This window comes from Fonsecaea nubica (genome assembly GCF_001646965.1).
Source record: "Fonsecaea nubica strain CBS 269.64 chromosome Unknown Scaff151, whole genome shotgun sequence".
NCBI classification, from domain to species: Eukaryota; Fungi; Ascomycota; class Eurotiomycetes; order Chaetothyriales; family Herpotrichiellaceae; genus Fonsecaea; species Fonsecaea nubica.
The window spans coordinates 21,464-41,264 of record NW_019173824.1 but is presented as its reverse complement, the minus strand read 5'-3'; the positions used below and the strand labels follow the sequence as shown (position 1 = coordinate 41,264).

The 19,801-nt window shown below is 52.6% G+C and overlaps 8 protein-coding genes across 8 annotated transcripts; 2 read left to right on the top strand and 6 right to left on the bottom strand.

Annotated features, from left to right (window-relative positions):
• Positions 1-2,762: 2,762 nt before the first annotated feature.
• AYO20_11393 (hypothetical protein) lies at positions 2,763-4,622 on the bottom strand (the record flags this gene model as incomplete). The annotated part of the gene is made up of 1 exon (XM_022649645.1): positions 2,763-4,622. The coding sequence occupies one exon, from the start codon at positions 4,620-4,622 to the stop codon at positions 2,763-2,765; it is 1,860 nt and encodes a 619-aa protein (XP_022494390.1).
• A 345-nt stretch (positions 4,623-4,967) lies between these two features.
• AYO20_11392 (hypothetical protein) lies at positions 4,968-6,137 on the bottom strand (the record flags this gene model as incomplete). The annotated part of the gene is made up of 2 exons (XM_022649644.1): positions 4,968-5,768; positions 5,823-6,137. 2 exons carry the CDS (start codon positions 6,135-6,137, stop codon positions 4,968-4,970), a joined length of 1,116 nt encoding a protein of 371 aa, XP_022494389.1.
• Positions 6,138-7,294: 1,157 nt separating this feature from the next.
• On the top strand, positions 7,295-8,812 carry AYO20_11391 (hypothetical protein; the record flags this gene model as incomplete). Its single annotated transcript, XM_022649643.1, has 1 exon — positions 7,295-8,812. One exon carries the CDS (start codon positions 7,295-7,297, stop codon positions 8,810-8,812), a length of 1,518 nt encoding a protein of 505 aa, XP_022494388.1.
• A 241-nt stretch (positions 8,813-9,053) lies between these two features.
• On the bottom strand, positions 9,054-11,108 carry AYO20_11390 (hypothetical protein; the record flags this gene model as incomplete). The annotated part of the gene is made up of 2 exons (XM_022649642.1): positions 9,054-10,838; positions 10,893-11,108. The coding sequence occupies 2 exons, from the start codon at positions 11,106-11,108 to the stop codon at positions 9,054-9,056; spliced, it is 2,001 nt and encodes a 666-aa protein (XP_022494387.1).
• Positions 11,109-11,495: 387 nt separating this feature from the next.
• AYO20_11389 (hypothetical protein) lies at positions 11,496-12,933 on the top strand (the record flags this gene model as incomplete). The annotated part of the gene is made up of 3 exons (XM_022649641.1): positions 11,496-11,513; positions 11,567-12,179; positions 12,233-12,933. 3 exons carry the CDS (start codon positions 11,496-11,498, stop codon positions 12,931-12,933), a joined length of 1,332 nt encoding a protein of 443 aa, XP_022494386.1.
• Positions 12,934-13,271: 338 nt separating this feature from the next.
• AYO20_11388 (hypothetical protein) lies at positions 13,272-14,150 on the bottom strand (the record flags this gene model as incomplete). The annotated part of the gene is made up of 1 exon (XM_022649640.1): positions 13,272-14,150. The coding sequence occupies one exon, from the start codon at positions 14,148-14,150 to the stop codon at positions 13,272-13,274; it is 879 nt and encodes a 292-aa protein (XP_022494385.1).
• Positions 14,151-15,411: 1,261 nt separating this feature from the next.
• Positions 15,412-16,374, bottom strand: AYO20_11387 (hypothetical protein; the record flags this gene model as incomplete). Its single annotated transcript, XM_022649639.1, has 1 exon — positions 15,412-16,374. One exon carries the CDS (start codon positions 16,372-16,374, stop codon positions 15,412-15,414), a length of 963 nt encoding a protein of 320 aa, XP_022494384.1.
• A 912-nt stretch (positions 16,375-17,286) lies between these two features.
• AYO20_11386 (malate synthase, glyoxysomal) lies at positions 17,287-19,037 on the bottom strand (the record flags this gene model as incomplete). The annotated part of the gene is made up of 3 exons (XM_022649638.1): positions 17,287-17,344; positions 17,406-18,612; positions 18,677-19,037. The coding sequence occupies 3 exons, from the start codon at positions 19,035-19,037 to the stop codon at positions 17,287-17,289; spliced, it is 1,626 nt and encodes a 541-aa protein (XP_022494383.1).
• Between the last annotated feature and the right edge of the window lie 764 nt (positions 19,038-19,801).

Genomic DNA, 19,801 nt, shown 5'->3' with positions numbered 1-19,801 from the left:
AAAAGAGGGCATAGGGGGGTGGTGGCGGGGGGGGAGCGGAGGAAGGCATTGGCGGTGGCGGAGGAGGCGGGGGAGGTGGTGGTGCGACAGCGCTTGTAGGTGGAGGGGGAACTGCTCGAGTATTCGGAGGTGGCAGGGGTGGTGCATTATTGCGCGCTGGCGGAGGAGGTGGTGGAGGCTGAGGAACAAACAACGCAGAATGTGATGGTGTTTGTCCTGCTTTGGGCGGTAAAGGCGGTGGGGGACCAGCATAAGCAGCGGATGTCTCACGACTAGGCGGTGGAGGAGGAACAGGTCCACGACTCGGTGGCGGCGGAGGCGCAGAAGACTTGCGTTCCCCAGTGAAAGGTGGCGGTACTCTAAACAAGCCACCCTGGGGTTGTTCCTCCTCAATCGGAGTTTTGGGCGGACGAGGCGGAGGTGGAGGACCTGGATTTGCCAAGGAGCCTGAGGAAGCTCGAGTTCGGCCAGACGGGTGAAGTGCTGGACCTTCTTTGACAGCAAACTTGCCAGCATCTGCAATAGGCGGAGGGGCGCGGAATCTAGGCTGTGGACTTGCCGTGGGAGGAGGAGAGGGGTCCCTTGCTGGTGGAGGAGAGATTGAACGAGGAGGCGAAGGCGCTCGGCCACCCACAGGTCTTCTTGACGGAGGAGGGGCCGGAGGGGGTCCTCTCCTGCCTGAGGAAGAACTGCCAGTATTCTCCGGGCTAATCCTCGATGGAGGGGCTGAGGGAGGCGGAGGAGGTGGAGGAGCCCTTGATCTGGTCTCGGTAGCTGTGACCGATGGTATATGAGAACCAAATCCATTGGCCGCACCTTCTGCCTGCTTCTCTTGCACATAACGCTTGATGAAGTCGACGTTTTCGGATATTTGATCTTCGGTAATGCCCATTTGCAATAGCTCGTCCAGGATGGGCCTCAAGTTTGGATCATTAAGATCAATTGTGTCTGAGTTTCCTTGTGGGTAGCTTGTTGGGGCGTATCCAGGGCTGTAGATAGGCTGCGGGATCATTGGTTGAGGTTGTTGGGACGCAGAGCTGTGGCGGTGACCACGGAACAGGTTGCCAACTCGACTGTGATGTTTGTGAGAGCTTCCAGGTACGTGTAATTGGCCTCCTCCAGCGGTAGATGCGAAAGGCTGAGCCTTTGTATGTTTGCTGGCATTTTTCTCACGCTCGTCCATCTTTTTCTTGAATTGTCGAGCCTCTTTCTCGTCGACAAAGGATAAGCCGGCGAGACATTGTTCGAGCTCAAAGGAATGGAAGAATGTGCGATCCTGGTTATATTGAAAGGTGTCGTATATTTCTTGATCCCATATCACGCCTCGGTTCGCAGGAGATATATCGACGAGCTTGATCCAGAAGGTGTTTCCCACCAGATCGTTGGAGAGGACCGCGGCGCCTTGAAGACCAGTATAGGTCCATCGGTTGCGGTTGGGGTGAGCAACATAGAGACGAGCGACAGCAACGGCTTGGATCTTGTTGGAAGCCTTGGGCACAGTCCGCTTCACCGTCTCCTTGTCAGCATCGGAGAGGACGGACGGCATGTCGAGCGAGTGACGGTACTCGCGGTCCGTGAAGGGGGAGATAAAGACTCGAAAACAGAAACGACTTGCTTTGCGGAGTAAATTTCAAGTCAAACAGGAAATAAAACAAGACGAGTAGAGAATAACAGGCTGGTATGAAAGTATAGAAAGATGATTGATGAACCGAGCAGGCAATGCTCCAAGCGCTTTTCTGTGTCAAAGCGGAGACAAGAGAAAGGCTGAGCCGCGTGGCATTTCGGTTCGAATCAATCTTGTTTGGGGAGTCGTTGCGGGGGACACTTGCGATCACCAGTCACGCCCCAAAGACCAGAATTCGCAAAAAGGGCGGCCATCCCTGGAGTCACCTAGCCCTCCCTCTAGGGCCTCCCCTGTTTGCTCTCGGGGGCTTCTTGCTCAGCCCGAAGCCCTGCAATTGGTTGAGCTGGGCGGCCTTCCGTCACTGATGCTTCATCTGCAAACACCCCACACCTCAGACGTCATCGCAATGTTGTGCAACCGTCCGCAGACTGCAGGCGCAGGAGCCTGGGAATGTCATGGTCACGCAACCACTTGATATCATCACTATATAAACTTGTTGGACCCTCGCTTCTCTCCTCGTCCTTCGACCAGACTTTACAAAAAAAAAACCCTTCATCGCAAACAAACTTGTCAAAATGCCTGTCATGCCAAGCGAAGAAAACACCGAGTCCCATATCTTTGACAAGGTCGCCAAAGAGTCCAGCGATTCCACAGCATCCGACCACCCAATTCACAAGGGAGAGCAAAAGGCACAAGCCCATCATCATCAAAGCAAGGGACCTCAGATCTCCGACAGTGAGTTTGTTCTGTGCTCTTTGGCAGTGGGATGATCAAGAAAGCTGACTTGGGTCTGTTAGGTATCCCTGCGGAGACGAAGAGCAAGGAGGAATTGAAGGCTCAGGCACAGGAGATGAACAAATAGATCCGATATGGATAACCAAAGAGATACACAATGAAGCGCCGCTACTGCGAGCTGCTACCGTAACAGTGAAAACAAACGACGGATGGAAAGGAAAGGGCTACATCCAGGGTCATTGAAAAGAACACAATAAATCGTCGACACGAGAATTGCATTGTTTCCTTGGTGATTGGGCCAAATTGTTTCCCTGTGTCTCTGTAATCCTTGAAACCCACCCGTCATATCAGGTTCATCCTATAAATTGAACGTTCCATGGCTGAATTTTCCATGGGCACTTTGTCACGACTTCCTCGCACGCTTGCCGAGTGGTTCACCGTCATCCCTTCGCTCCCAGCTTGTGGCCATCACTGGATTTCCCTCGCCGTCTTTGTTGGCCATGGCCTTCTCCGACACCTCTTTACCGGTCACCAGCTTGGTGGAATATTTTTTATCGGTCGGCGCTGTCTTGGGGACTGAACCGGGCAATGTGATTGAAAAGTGTACGAGCCGCCGACAAGCATTCTCAGGATCTGTCTTAGCAGTGTCTTGCGTTTCATTGGTAGATTTCGTCTCCTGTGCTCGGACAGGGTTGGTGGTCTCGGTCTGGCTGATTTCTGCGCCGTTAATTGTAGCCTTGTCTTCAACGCTGGCCTTGCTGGCCTCGCTGGTTGCCGCTGATGATCCTTTCTCGCCTTTTGCATCTTTGCCTTCCTTGTCATCAACTTCTGGTTGTTCACTGTAATTCCAAAGCTCCTTCAGATCCCCTTTCACCAGGGCAGTACCCCAGAACGAGAGGAGGACCCCAGGAACAAGATAGAGTAGCGCGGGCTGCGCATGTTGTGCAACCTGCATCACGACCACGGTCACAATCATTCCAGCGAGGTATCCCAATATAGTGGCGCGAAGATAGGGTTTGGGGAACCGTTTGGCCTTCATCTCTTTGGACCATAGTCTTGATGAGGTCCAAAACCGTTCTCCCCACCATCCTGTCGCGCTGATATATGTTGGCTTCAATGCATCTCCTTCCAGTTGCTGTCCTTTCTTCGATTGCCGCAGATAGTACAAGAACAAGTCGAATCTCAAAGCAAAAGCCAGCATCATCCCCGGCACGACAATATCCCCCAACCCCAGCATCGCCATAGTTCGTTTCTTCGCTAGGCATTGCAGGTACTCTTCCATCGCCGCCGATCCTTCAGGCGCACCCACAGGAAACACGCAGCCATCGGGTCGAGGGAAGAGCAGTTTGATGGGTACGTCCAGTTTCGTCGCCACTGTGACCATCATGGGGGTGAAGAACACAAAATATATATCATAGAAGAAGAGTGCGCTCAGCAAGAGGGTGCCTGTCCAGGCGGTCGTGGGCGTCATGAATTGCAAGGAGCCGTAGCAGAAGGAGAAACCGAGGAAATTGGTCAAGAACCACGGCTTCGACACGAATGTGTGAACATAGACGATGCTGCCGGAGAGTACGAGGCTTAAGACGTCAAGAATTTCGATCCACGTCTTGATGGTGATCAATTCGTGAAGGTGGAATTCGAGCCGAGCCTTCGTGTACAGTATCGCGCGTAGATCCCAGATAGAGCGGACAAGGTATGGGGGAAGAGGAATTTGTCCTGCGAGACCCGGAAATGGTGAGCTGTTACGCGTCCCGTTGTCCGCCCTGAAGCATCGCTGCTGCTGGTCCACCTTCCACAACATTCCTGAACGAGAATATTCATTTGGAAGTATAAAAGACCGCACCACAGAGAAGCCGTCTTTCAGAAACTTCATCGCGAAGAACAAGCCGATCTGCGAGAAGTAGATGCCCAGGACCCAATTGAGCCAGGCGGGATCTTGGAGCCACTTGAGAATAAAGTAGAGCGATGCCAGTGTGATACCGGCCAAGACAGGGAATAATATCGCGTCAGAAGGAGTCAGGCTCTCAATTCTTGTTGGGGAGTCCTCGTCATCACCTTCTTCGGCGTCTCCGTCGGCGTGTTTCTTCGATTTCTTGGGTGCAGCTGACGGCGGCCTTGACAACGAGGCATGAGCGGCTGTGTAGATGGGGAAAATGGCCGAGACAAGCAGATGTATATAGGTCGGCAGAAGAGGTCGCATACTCTCATAATGATAGGCGACCTGGCCTAGAAGCTCCATAAGCGGTCCGGGCTCTGAAGCCATCTTTGCAGATTGCGCGCCCCTGAGGGAGAAGGACAGACCGAGACCAGCATATGATGACAAATCTGATTGGGGGAGAGTGTGCACAGGCTATATTCAGAGGCTTCAGGGGGATACAGGGACAGAATGATGCCCTTGCGTATAACTTAAAAGAGACACGAACAGACTCAATTTCACTTTCAAGGCTGAAGTCTGTCACCGTGATTGATGGCTGAGGCCAGGCTGGCCTTGGCGGCCTTGGATGTTCGCAAGGCTGAGTCCATACAAGCGCAAGGCTGAACTTATCCAGATTGATTGGCCAGTTACACGTCGCGTCCATCCGGCTCAAGTTGCCATTTGTCTGTATGGCTATCTTCGTGGCTTATAGTATATAAGTAACCGGAAGGATCTCTCCTGTATTTTCTTCACTGCTCTCTCCGCCCAATCGACCTCGCGCCTGTACTGAGGGAATGGCAACAATGTCTCTATCGCCATCCTCAATGGAGCTGCAACACATTTCGGCCCTTGATCGAGCATGTCATCTTGCAGGCTGTATTCGACAGACTGAAGTATATTGCGACAGGGTGCGGCGAAGTCTGCCCGATGTTCTAGTGGTGGGAAGTGGAAGATACTGCCAACATCATCGGTCGAAGATCCGGTAGCCCCGTCCACATTCCCTCGTGCGAAAGCGGCCCCTTCTGCAAATGCCGTCTGCAATTCGACAATCAGTCCATAGAGGTTCCACAGACCTTGCCACAAGATAGCCTGGACCCCCCAACTAATGATGACCGTGTTGGCGATGGAGAGATTGGGAAAGTGGAACGCCACCGGAAATAACATGCCATCCTTCGAGCCAACGTCAAGACTTTTGTCTTTTGCCAGTTCCGGCCAATATAGTGGCCCGTCATGGCTCTTTTCCAAAGAGTCATAAACAGACTGTAACTCGGCGTCCAGCTTCCAGCATTTCCATATCATCTTCGTCGCAAGCTGCAACTTGCCATCAAAATCCATGTGCTCGAGCATCTCGCCCTGTCTGAGCAGCTCTGGTGCAAATGTGAGGAAGTCGTAAATTCGGTCATAGGGTGTTTTCGGTTTGACTTGCCAGGGTATCTCCAGCCACGGCGGCTCCCCCAAGAAGGAAGGCTGGCACAGGTCCAGAGAATAGAGAATCTGTATTTGATCAGCCGCTCGCCGCCTAGTTGTTGTCACAGACAGACGACTCACACCCTGGATCCTGAAATGTACGAAGATGGAATGGCCCAGCCCATCCGTATGCGCCTCTGCACCACGAAGTTGGATCAGTTTTTGGCAGCCCAGCGTATGACTGATGTATCCATGTTTTGACTGATTCGGACATTGACTCATCTCATACATGCCTAAAGCCACACAGGCAGCAAGCGTCTGGTCATGAAGCATCAAGTCTCGATCCCACAGCGCTATTTGGACCTCGCGCAGAGCCTCGCGGTAGAGCTTCAAGCTCTCGTGAACAAGCCCTTCATCACGATAGACTTCGCCAAGCTTAGCGACAGCCAATGCCATCATTGAAATTTCTAACGCTGAAGTGAGATCAGGAAGTCTAGGGACCTGTATCAGCCACACTCTCTGCTGCATTGGACCAAGCCTGTCTTTTGACAAGTGATTTTCCAGGTACAAGCTCAACAGGCGCTGTCGAAGAGTCGGGTTGGTGTTGACTTGGGCTCCCAAGCGAATGAGGCTTTGAACTGGATCGAGGCCAAGACCACCAGATGAAGAAGATCCCATCACTCCATTGAAATCTACAGGATCTGGCTGACTGTCGTGGGGACGTATTGTCGAACCAATGGTAGATTCAACATACTCCTGATGCTTGGGGTCATCGCCCTTGGGCGGCTGATGAGCAATGAAGATGGGGTATTTTCGGTATCCGGTGCATATTCTGTTCGATTTAATGCACTGAGCACAGGAAGGTCTTTCTAGTCCACACTATTAGTGATGATGATTAGCGACACTCTGTTCATCTGTACTAGAAAGCGACAGGGATTACCGCGATCTTCCGCTTCCTGCAGGTGCCACAGCCACGACTTCTTGCGATCCCAACCATATAGCTTCCGCCAAGGATAAAGCTGGACTATAAAAGTGCCTTTGAGTGTCTCAACGTAGTGGTAACAGAGGAGAAGATACAGCAGGTTTTGAAATCGTCAAGTGTTCAGTAGATGCGTTTGCGGGCATCTTGCGTAGACGAAGGGTTCAAAGCCAAGCAGCCTGCAGTGGCGGATAATTGTGAGTCCAATCCTTCTGCACAAATGAAACGTGTCCTATTTCGCCCTGATGTTGGCATCGAAGGTCGAGTTAGCAGGTTGTCTGATGAGAGGTTGTCTGACGAGGAAAACGCCTGGTTCGCCTTGGTGGGTGTTGTGGCTTTCCACTAAACCGATAATAGATGATTGTGCGAGCCAATCGGCACCTGGTGAGGGCCCCTGTCACGTGGTTGCGGGCAGAAAGAGTAGCAGGAGGGCGCAAACTCCACCGTACTCGTAGCCTTCACGTGACTACGCACTTTAGTACTGTGGACTATTAAATCACCAAGTGCTATCCCAATACCGCGCCTGACGCGTCGACTTCTCCTGAAATCTTCACGGCAGCGGCACCACTGTAATGTGTGTCTCAGGCTGCGGGGACCTTCTCTCTATTTGCCATAAGTACACTTCCGGAGCAATATGCCACGAGCTCCACTGAGACGAGCTGCAAGTATTACAGATCTTCGCTTTACGCTGAGACGCGTCTTCGGCAAGGCCGCATTCCGACCACTCCAGGAAGAGGTCATCACCGCCGTCGTTGCTGGACATGATGTATTCCTCTGCGCTGCTACATCATTCGGGAAGTCACTATGTTATCAGCTGCCAGCTGTTGTCTCCTTTGGGGTTACTGTTGTCATTTCCCCCCTCTTAGCCTTGATGGATAACCAGGTCCAAGCCGCCAAGTCCTTGGGCATCGCCGTCGAACGTATCAATGGCAAGACTGAATGGTCCGAAAAAATGCGAATTGAGACTGATCTTCTTTGCGGGCATCCGGAAACCAAACTTCTCTACGTCACTCCAGAGCTTTGTGCACAGGACCGCTTCCGGAAACTCATCATGAAAATCCACCGCCAGGGTCAATTGGTGCGAATTGCGGTGGACGAGGCACATTGTATCAGTGAATGGGGCCACGATTTTCGTCCGTGCTACAAAGAGCTGGTATGGCTGAAGACCAACCTCACCTGTCCTACCGTGCCGCTGATAGCAGTGACTGCGACCGCGACGAAACAAGTTCGAGAGGACATTTTCAGATATCTTGGCCTTGATGTTGATAAGACCAGATGCTTTTCCACCTCTACTGCGCGACCAAACATCCATTATGAGATTCAATACTTTTCAGAGTCGAACCCAGAGAACGGAGAGGATGACATATTCCCATACCTTCTATCAAAACTGAATTTTATGTACCAGAGGCGGCTAATGCAGCTCAGACATCGGAAAGAGCAATTTTCAACAGCTGCTGTGCCCCCAATCACAGGCATCATCTATGTCCCACTTCGTGCTACAGCAGACTCGCTTGCCTCAAGACTGACTGCGGCGGAGATCCGAGCGAGCGCTTACCATGCCGGTCTAGACACGGAAACACGAGAGAAAGTACAGAGAACATTTTTGAGACGTGCCATTCCGGACCAGCTTTCGGCACAAGCTGATGACAACCAAAGTATGACGAGCTCGTTTAACATCATCTGTGCGACAACGGCTTTTGGCATGGGTATCGACGTCCCCACTATCCGGTTTGTGATCCACTACGGTCTCCCACGGGGCATGGAGTCGTTCACGCAAGAGTCAGGACGTGCTGGCAGGGACAACAGAGCAGCATCAAGCATAATCCTATACACTCGAGAAGACAAGGAGCGGTGCGAGTATCGAGCCAAATGTGAGGCAGCCAAGGACAAAAGCCCGGCCAAGACGGAGTCGAGGTTCGAATCGCTGCGCAGCATTGTTGAATTCTGCGAGAACACCAACTGCTGCCGCCATTTGCTAGTCTCCCGATATTTTGGGGACAGGAATGGCTCCGCAGAATGTCACTTTGCGTGTGACGTGTGCAAGGAGGGGCCGATCAAGTTGAAGAAACGCAAGGAAAGGGGCCTGGCCACGGAAGCAGAAGCGATGGAATTCACACAAAGGGAACCAATTCTGGATTATGAGTCCGAATAACGAGACCCACGGCTGCTGATGAATCTTTGATACCCATGGGATACGATGCAAGAGGCGTCAAGGCAGGCACGGTACGACAATCATGAACGGAGATTCTGCCCTCGTTAATGGTCAGGTGTTTGGCGCAACTGAAGTCATTTTATTCAGTGCTCCCGGCATCGGAAAGTACATCGGTATACACACGCTCCAAAAGCTGTCGAGAACATGTCGTTGTCCAGCATCAACCAGCCCTCGCTAGATGTCAAATCTTGAGGTTGTAATAGCCTCCCCCAAACTCTACCAGCCAGGCCTTCTCTACCTTTGAGATGTCCTTGATATATACTTTCTCCCGGGTCTCCAACAACTCGTGGAACACCACGTACTCTGCTTTGCGGTTGAACAGGAGGGAGGTTGGGTGCGCGTGCATGGTGACGTTTCCAGAAACGGATCTGAATGTCCCATCCGGCTGCATTTTGGCTGCCTGTGAGAAGAAGCCCGTCACCAGACACTTCAAGATATTGGCGGCCTTGTCCTTTGGCTGAGCACTAACGGATGTGGCTGCGGACTTTGAGTCCTCCACTTTGACGCCGAGCCGCTCAAGGTATCGCCTCAGCTGGTTCCTAATGCTCACTGCTCTTTCCATCGACTTGAAATTCAGATGATGCTCGTGGCACCACCTCGCCTCCCTCTTTCCCTTAGTCACAAATGCCTGATATACATTCAGCAGCGTGAGTTGATCGCCTTCTTCGGCAGCGAATTTTCGCCGCGACAGGTCCATTGCCTTTTTCTCTCCACTGTGATGAAACCAGACATTTCCTTGTAATGAGGTCATCGCTGCGAGGGTGAGCATCTCGTTCTGACAGTCAAATTGTGGAGACGAGGAAGCGAGCAGGCATTTGGCCATCATGGGCGGAATGGCGCTCAGCTCGGCCATGCGTGTTCCTAATGGCGAAGTGAGCTTTGCATAGTCGTCTACGGCCCCCAGGGAGTAGAGCAGATCAAATGCGCGGATAAGCAGTTGCGAGGGCGGTGGTGAGAGAAAGTCAAAACGCACAACGTTGTCGATGCCAAGTGCTTTCAGCTGGAGGACCACGGGGGCCAGGTTTGACCGTTGAATCTCTGGAGTAGTCGTTGCCGGGAGCGATGAATAAGATTGCTGGGTATAGAGGCGGAAGCATTTTCCTGGTCGGGTACGTCCTGCGCGGCCGGCTCGCTGGGTTGCAGATGCTTTCGATGTGGGAAACGGGGTCAATGTCTCAATGTTTGTGTTCGGGTTGAACGCACGCAGTTTTACAAAACCACAATCAACCACGTATACGATACCCGAGATGGTGACGGATGCTTCTGCGATATTCGTCGCCAGGATGACTTTCCGGGTGTTCTCCGCCGCCTCGGAGAAGACGTACATTTGCTCTTCTGTACTGAGACCAGCATAGAGCGGGAGAGGCTGAAGAGCCTGTGCCTGTGGAGGTAGAGTTGATGCCAGGTCCACGAGCGTTTGCACAGCTCTTTCGATTTCTTCTCTGCCCGTCAAAAACACGAGAATATCGCCAGGCGCCTCCTGTTGATGGATTGTAAAGGCTGTCTGTATGGCTTTCTCCAGATAGTCATCTGTCGGTTGATCAAGATAAAGGATATCCACGGGATATGTCCGACCTTCGATGCTGACTATCCGACACTGTTGCTCACCCTCAGGAGCATCGTGGTCGGTAAAGAACTCTGCAAATCGCTCTGCTTCAAGAGTGGCACTGCTGACGACGATCCTCAGTTCCGGTCGTCGCTTCTTCACTTTTTTCAGTAGACCAAGCAGAATGTCGGAGCTGAGTGACCTCTCATGAGCTTCGTCGATCATGATAACGGAGTATCTCGTGAACAACGGATCAACCAAAGCTTCTCGCAATAGCATGCCGTCGGTGAGAAATTTGATTCTGGTTTTGGCGGAGGTGACATCTTCGAAGCGGATCGAGTAGCCCACCTGTTCACCCAACTGACATCTCATCTCTTCGGCGACACGTGCGGCCACGGTGGTGACGGCGACTCTTCTGGGCTACAGATAATGGTCAATGGATTCTGGACCAACCGAGAAATTCAAGTGACCAACCTGCGTGACTGCTATGCATTGTCCCTTGGAGCACCATCCTGCCTTTTCCAGATACTGAGGTAGTTGAGTTGTCTTCCCACTGCCTGTTTGGCCCACTAGCACCGTGACTTGGTGCGTTTCAATGGTATAGAGTAGACTGCTTCTGTGCCTGGCGATGGGTAGTAGTGATGGCGGGGTGTACAATGCTGGTATGAAGGATGAATCAAGATCTGACATGGTGCTGGCAGGCTTAGGAGATCAAGCCCAGTTGCAGCTATCCGAAAAGTCATCTCCACGTCAAATGAGCCGCTTTCGACTGGGATGTGGATTGGCGACGAAACGCAGACTGACATCGATAAATGATATTCGCACCGCCACAGAAGGACGACGCAGACAATGCGACTAACGCCACAACAACGTCATTACAGCCACTGCCAAGTCGCCGGCAAAAAGCAGCGTAAGGCAGGATCATTTCCGGCCCCACGCCATCTGCTTCTCTGGAGACATGTGTTGTCTCAAGTCTCGATTTACTGAGTTGCCTGAGTTAATACAATTGATCTTTGTTCCATGAGAAGCGCATGCATCAAGAGTCACGACTGAAGAAGAAACCGTTCAACCATCGACATGATAAGCAACGATCCCGTGAGAGATATCCCTGATCTCCTAATATATGGCCTCTAATTGACACTGCGCAGCCGTCGCCCGTCTCACCACTGAAACCATCCGATGGACCCCCAGAATCTCCCACTACTGCTCGACCCCTGGATTTCGATAGCGATCAAGAGACAGGCACCATCGAGACGGCTACAGCGCCCAAGACAGAGTTGCCTTCGCAGCCTAAAGTTCCCCCCAAAGACGATGTCTCTGCACCACCAAAACCTCCCCGACCCATGTCTCCGCGGGAACAGGCAGAGCTCACTCTGAAAGAAGCTTTTCCTACCATTGAGATCAGCGTCATCCGCGCAATTCTCACTGCAAGCAGAGGAGAGATTGAACCTGCATTTAATGCCCTCCTTGGGATGACGGACCCAGAATCTCAGCGAGAACCAGAGCCTTTACCCCCAGCTAAACCTCCTCGTCCCGCTCGTCAGCAATCTCCTACATCTACAAAGCTTAGCCAACTTGAAGCAGATGAGCTCTACGCGAGACAGCTGGCTCAAGAATTCAATAGTGGCGCTGGTGTTGACAGACAGCCGAGGCGTCGTGAATCCGGGGGAAGATACAACGAAAACTTACCAGGATCAAGAGTAGGTCGGCCAGGGGCCAGCCCCAACCCTGATGATGTGCCGTGGCGGAGCTTCATTGATGGTAAGTCTGTGCTCATTCACAATATCTACACATGCTCAGAATTTTGGCAACAGACGATCTTCCCGAGATTCGTGATAATATCCGGAAAGGTTTTGTGGAAACGCAGAAAACCGTGAACAGCTGGATCAGTGCTTTCAAGAAGAAGATCGACGGTGAAGACGACGATGCAGAGTTTACTCAGGCTCAGCCACCTCTTCCTGCCCGACCATCAGCACAATCGCCCTTCACAGGCCGCCGAAGTGCCGAAATGCGTCGTAGTGCAGACCTCCAACGCTACGACGCTGATATGCAGCCCATTGGCGACGACTTTTCCAAACTAGAGCTCCGCGATGGCGATGCTCCGCCGCGCACATCGAGTCGGCCATTGGCTAATCCGAATCTCTTCCGTTCCGGAGGAGTTCAAGGACCAGATCGTCGACCGTCGCCAGGCACGAATCGAAAGGTTTCCTTCCAAGATGGCCCGCCGGAGGAGATTAGGGACATGTACAGCGCCTCTCCCAAGCCTGCAGCGGGGTCGACGACAAAATCGAGCAAATGGCAGCCTCTACAAAGTATCGATCCGAGTCCTGTGGCGGAAAACGACCCATTTAGCCTAGGTGACAGTGACGAAGAGAAGGATGCCAAAGTGATCACACTAAAGGATGATGAGCCAGATATCAAGAAGGATGACAAGAAAGCCGATGATGAAGAGGCGAAGGATAACAAGCCAACAGAAGCTGCAATCAAGGAGAGTGTTGGAGCGGACTCGAAGTGAACGGATGCTGGCTAGCGTCCGAGCGAGAGAACAAGGCTCAATGTGGCCAGGTGCTTGGAGACAGCAAAGTGAGAAGCATTTTCCAACGATGTCATGGCTAAATACCCTACCATGATGGGATGATAGATTTGACCCAAACCGGTCCAATTTGATCTTATCCAAATGCATTGGACTGATCTGCCCACGGACATTTTGAAAGAGAAGAAACGTCATCAACCAGACTACCTTGCCAAATGTCTAACATGCGACCGTCCTATTCTGACTTCTATGGATGGCATTCTCGGTGTGGGCACTTTTCCCACGCCCCTGCATAGCAACTCCACGCTGTGTCTCGTCTCTCATATTTTGACGTCGCCTGCTTTACCGGTGCTGCCCACGGCATCCATCATCCATTCAATCCTCTCCTGGATCAACTTGGTGCCCTCCTCCATGAACTCGGTCAGCGGCGTCCTGCCGGCTTTCTGCCGGGCGTACTCTTCGTACTTCCACAGCACGATCTGGTTCACGTTCAAGCGGGTCATGCCGGCGTCGACACACTGCTTGAAGATGTCAGCGGTGAACTCGTTGGTGCCGTGCATGACCAAGGTGACTTTGCCCCGCGAGGTTTCCCGGATGGATGCCAGGCGGGGGAAATCCAGCTTGATGTTTTCGACGCCGTTGTAAGGGCCGTGCACGTTGCCGATGGCAGGGGCCAGGAAGTCGATGCCCGTGTTGATGAACTGCATTGCCTCGTCCGGGGTGGTCAGGATGCCCTCGAGATCGCCCGTGTCCTGGACACCGGCCTCACCGCCGTTGATCCTGCCGGGCTCAGCCTCGGTGGCGATGCCCAGGTCGTGGCAGTATTTGACCAGCTCGGTGGTCCGGGCCAGGTTCTCCTCCTTTTCGTAGTGGGACATGTCGACCATGATGCTGTCGAACTTGCCCGTGTCGGCGGCGCGCTTGATGGCCTCCTCGCTCTGCGCGTGGTCCAGGTGCAGCGACATGGGCACCTTTGCGCTCCGGCACACATCGGCCGCCAGGTTCACCATGTTGTCGTACGCATACTCCTGCGCCCAGGGGAACAGCAGGATCTGGCACGGCGAGTTCTTAGCCTCGGCCGCCTTGCGGCACGCGATGATGGCCTCGAAGTTGTAGCACACCACGCCGGGCACGCCGTATCCCCCGGCCTCGGCGGCCTCGAGGATGCGCACCGAGATGTTTTGTGAGAGGTCCGGCATTCTGTGTGTGTTATGGTGTGTCGAAGGGAGGAGATGAGGGAGAGGTTGGACGACCGGGTGCAAATCGGCTTTCTGACTCTTGTCTGATGTTCAGCGCAGATGGCAGTTTTCAGTTGTTTCCAAGTATTTTTGTTCCTCTGCTGATTTTGGGATAATGAGATGTTCTTCCCTGCTCTTTTCTAGGCGCACTGTTGATCACTTGCGCCAAAGACCAAAATTCACGCTCTGGCACCGGCAGCAGAGTCGCCGAGTATTCTTCCACCTACTGTAGTAGAAAACACGGACGAATAAAGAAAACACAGCAAGGTCTTGTCTTTCCCCCCTTGAGATCGTACAAGAAACTAAGCACTCTCAAGGTTTTGTCCCCAAGTGCCGAAAAGAAAAAAAGAGAGATATGATAATGTCTTGCCCACGCCCTATTGTTTCAACGGTGCATGGTGGATGGACAAACAATGATGTCGTTTCACCGGCGTTTTCTCCGCATGCGGGGCCAAGGAAGGAAGAATACGAATCAGGCAACGAATTTGGTATGTAGAATTGCCAGAAATGGCGGGGTGGAGGGGGCGACGCATTTCGAATTATCATACGCGCACATATTACTACAAAATACGCATTTCTGTCATCGTATTATTTTTACCCTCCTTGTCAAACCAGCCCTAGAACTCTACTGAGTACTCCTCCTCCTCATACTTAGGCGTTTGTGCTGAGCAAAGAAAGACGGACGCTGACGTCCCTCACAATACGACGTCGACTTCACCTACAGTGGATGTCTCACTCGCATGTACTCGATCGGCCAACGTCGGCTTCAACTCCGATGTGAATATTCTAGCCACAATGCGGGTCCATATCGTGGCAATTGTCGGTCGACTGTATACCTTCTTGAAACCCCCCGAGACACCGATGCTGAGAAACATGGACGGAGGCTTGCGCCGATGATAGGCCGTAAGGATAGAGTCTCGGTATTTACATACCTACTAGGTATTCGGTGTTCAATGGACAATGCGTTCCGTGGGCACAGTACAGCAGAGTCAACATGTCTAAAGGGGCAAGATTTTCAAAGAGCTGGGGCAAGAGGGAAGATAGCGAGAGAGGAAAGAGTAGTTGTAGAGCTGGTGTCGATAGAGTAGAGGATTCACTGGGATCAACGGATACTTTTCAATCTGTCACAGCAGAAGATGCGCACATGTTCAACCACTCCCACATGACGACTATTGACACCTTGGAGAGAATCCTTTCCTCAGAGTATTTTGCTCCTTGATCCCTAGGATAACCGTTCTTGCTCCTCCATATACTCGACAAACTCCCGCACCGACTGCTCAAAACTGTCCGGCTTCTTCATCCCCAGCTTGTACGCCAACGAGTTGTCGTACTTGACAGCCCACGAATACAGGATCTTGGCAATGGGCTCGTCATGTTCCTCCTTGACGTACTGGAGTTTGTCCTCGCCGCCAACCTTGGCCAGGGCGTCGAGCATGTCTTGAATCGTGACCACATGTCCCGGGGCGTTGACCACGCGCTTGTGGCTCGGCAGCGCGTCCGAAGGCAGTGTGAGTGTGTAGACGAGGTTGTGAATCAACGTCTTGGGCGAGCACACGTGGCTGGGAAAGGCGCGATCTTTGACAGGCAACACGCACTCCTTGCCCGCTAAGGGTTCGCGAATGATGCCCGAGATAAAGGCCGAGGCTGCTGGTGCTGGCTTGCCCGGTCGTACGGTGACGGTGGGAAATCGGATGATAAAGGCGTCAATGTACCCCTTCCGAGTCATGTCGTTGATGAGGATCTCGCACATGAACTTGGCGGCGCCGTAGGAGCCCTCGGGAGTGGGGAGGACGTCTTCTGTGATCACCTCAGGCAGAGGGCGGCCGTAGACAGCTCCGCTGGATGAGTAGATGACTCTCAGTCCCGGGCGGACTTGTCGGATCGTCTCAAGGAGCAGTCTCGTACAATCCAGATTGACACTCATGCCCAGGTCGAAGTTTGCTTCCGAGCCCGCGGACATGACTCCATGGAAGATGTACGCCGCATCCAGATCCGGCGTGACCACGCTGCGGTCTTTCAGCAGGTCGGCTTTGACGCATGTCGCGTTTTGCGGGTACTTGGCCCCCTTGGGCACGGGCACGTCGATAATGTCTGTCAGGACGACCTTGTGCTCCGGGTTTTGGAGCAGTTCGCGCGCGAGGAATTGGCCCAGAAACCCGCCTGCTCCTGTGATGAGGATCTTCATCTTTGAACCAGCAACAAGTGTGTTCTGGATTGCGTGGGTCAAATCTAAACCGCGTGTCCTCTCCTCGTGGTTTTCTGGTTGTGCTTCTTTTTTTGGCCTGGCCTTTGGCGTACCAAATGGTATTCGAGAGCGGATGGATACTTCCGTTGTTTAACTTGTTCTCAATAGAGCCTGTCTAGATGAGAATGGTCTCTTCGAGTCACAGATATATATTCTTTTTTCTCTTTTCTCTTTACCAAGACAGTACAACGTTCTTTTACGACACAGTCACGGGGTTCCTGCCGTCAGAGTGGTCTTGTATCAGGTCCTTGATGTGTTGGAGAAAAGGAGATCGGGGGGCCGGTGTATTGCGCCGGTGGCTGAACAATGATGAGGGGCGACTTCCAGCGACTTAGAGCGACTTAGCGGGGGGTTGTCTGACCCTGAAGCGCAGAAATAATATGGGCTCAACGATGGTTCGGGTCATCTTGGGGCGAGCGATGATATACCGAGGAATAATGTCGAGCAGTATACCACGCGTTCAGTGGTGGAGGCAGATTCGCCCATAGAAGCCACACTGGTCGAGAGGGTCGACCAAGGCCAGACACAATACAACGCAATACAAAACGCCACTCATCTCATCTCACCTCGTTTCGTTTCATATCAAAAGAAATTCATTGCTTGTCCTTTTCACGTAAACTATTGGCATACTACACAAAAGCTAACCATTTGATATGCGCTCTTTGCGCATTCAAGGAAAACCGACCCTGTTCGTCCTGCATGTGGCTTGTGTACACTATTTCACCTCTCTTGATCACTTGGTGGCAGGACAAGGTCGAAGTTGAGGTTCATTTTATCCCTCGCTCAATCTGTTCAAGGCTGCATCCTAATCCAGTTGGTTGCCTTCTTTTCACTGCCCAACCATCAGACGGCTTACAACTTAGCCACAGGCTGTGATGATCCCACAGTAGTGATCTCGTTGTACAGGAGACTGCGAGCAAAAGCGTTAGTGATGAGATATACAACGGGTCAGAAAAAATGGGAAAGCATACCTCGTCAAGAAGTCGGCATAATCTTCACCAGTCACCTGGCTCTCGAAATATCGGGCCGCAAGCTGGTACTTGTTACCCTTGGGCGCCTTAGACGCCAATTCCTCTGCTTGCTCCCTCAGCAGTTTAAGGGCATAAGCCTTGTCGACAGTCTTGCCCTCAGCAGTCTTGACACCGTGCTTGACCCACTGCCACAATTGTGAACGCGAGACTTCAGCCGTGGCAGCGTCTTCCATGAGGTAGTTGATGGGCACACAGCCAACGCCACGAAGCCAGCCTTCCATGTAGCCGAGACCAATGCTGAGGTTCTTGCGGATGCCGTCCTCGGTCACAGTGCCAGGCATATTCATGTTGAGAAGGTCGTTCTTGGTGACGTAGACGTCTTCGCGACGCTTGAAGAGCTGATTAGGCGTGGGCATGTGCTTGTTGAACACATCAGAGGCAATGGATGCCAGAGCAGGGTGAGCGACCCAGGTTCCGTCGTGACCCGCCCGGACCTCACGAAGCTTGTCCTGTCGAACGTTCTCCATGGCCTTGTCGTTGGCCTCCGGGTTGTCCTTGATGGGGATCTGCGCCGCCATACCACCCATAGCGTGCACGCCACGACGATGGCAGGTCTTGATGAGCAGTCGCACATAGGCATCCATGAAAGGCACAGTCATCGTGACAGCAGATCGGTCTGGAAGGACAAAGTTCGGGTTCTGGCGGAATTTCTTGATGACTGAAAAGATGTAGTCCCATCGGCCGCAGTTGAGACCAGCCGAGTGGTCACGGAGCTCGTAGATGATCTCGTCCATTTCGAAAGCTGCAGTGATGGTCTCGATAAGGACGGTTCCGCGGATCGTGCCTCGTGGCATGCCAATATAGTCTTGGGATAGGTTAAAGACATCGTTCCACAATCTAGCCTCGAGATGAGACTCCATCTTGGGGAGGTAAAAGTATGGCCCAGTGCCCCGCTTGACCAGCTCAGAGCCATTGTGGAAGAAGTACAGGCCAAAGTCGAACAGCGAACCAGAGATTGGCTCGCCATCGACAGTGAAATGCTTCTCCTCCAGGTGCCAGCCCCGGGGTCTTGCTATTAAAGTCACGGAACGATCCGTCCTCAACTTGTATTCTTTCTCTCCTTGCTTGAAATCGATCTGTCGGCGGATCGCGTCGTAGAGGTTGACTTGGCCCGAGACCTGGTTATCCCAGGTGGGGGCTTGGGCGTCTGTTGCAGCGAAAATCAATTAGCTGCTGCGAATTGCAGTGGGGATCTGGCGGATCTCTCTTACCTTCAAAATCAGCCATGTAAGTCCACACGTTGCTGTTCAAAGCATTGACGACCATTTTCCGATCCGTTGGTCCGGTAATCTCGACCCGGCGGTCGATGAGGCCGGGAGCTGGAGGAGCACCTTTCCAGGCGTCATTGTCGCGAATGTGCTTGGTTTCAGGAAGAAAATCTGGCAAATTGCCCTTGTCGAGCTCCTGTTGACGGATCACTCGTCTTTGGAGCAGAGCTTTGCGGGTACCGTTGAAAGATCGATGGAGGAGAGCGAGGAAAGCAGTTGCCTCGGGAGTAAGGATCTTGCGGTACGAGTCCTTGACGACGCCATTGATGGCAACTCCTTCGTTGATGCTTTCGATGCTGGCCATTTTGGATGAGGAACAGGAACTGAACTAGGAGAGTAGAAATCTAGAGGAGTAGCTGGGTTATTCAGAGACGAGCCCCGGGGCAAGGGGGGAAGGGAGCTGAGGTGGTTGATATAATACTATACGTCAGAGCAACGCAATGCCCAAAATCGTTAGAGGCAACATTGTCGACGACTTGTCCGGAGGAGATGTGCCCGTTGACAGGTCCCTCGCCCTACAGCCCAATCATTGGGGTTCCAGTGGGTTCCGCTCGACCACCCAACTCCCAAGAATGAGGCCAGAGGAGCCCGTGGAGCCGGGGCATGCGGATAAGATCAGCTTTGAGGATCAGTCGACGACAAAATCAATTTGCCATGTGTGGGGTAAAAGCGTCACCCTTGGTATGTGCTCTGTTTTTTCCCTTTGCTCCGGCCGTCTATCTGTCCGTTGCGCATGGCCTGAAGATCCTTTTTTGATATTCTACCCTCATGCTATTGACAACGACAACATGCCCATTACTCGGTCAAAATCTGTCTCCCACAACGCCACTCCCCAGGCGAGTAAAAATCGCACATGCGCTCCAGCGAACCACGGCACGCCGCTTAGTCCCACACAGATCTGGTTCTTGCAGAAGTGCCGAGGTTCGTCTGACTTCACCGTCCCCTACGAATTCCCACCAGCGGCGCGGAATCATCCGTTGCCATGAGTAAATCCCCCGATGTGTCCCGAATTGTGAAAACATCACTAGTGTGTTTGTCTGGAGCCAGCTGTTCTAGCCGTGAACCTCT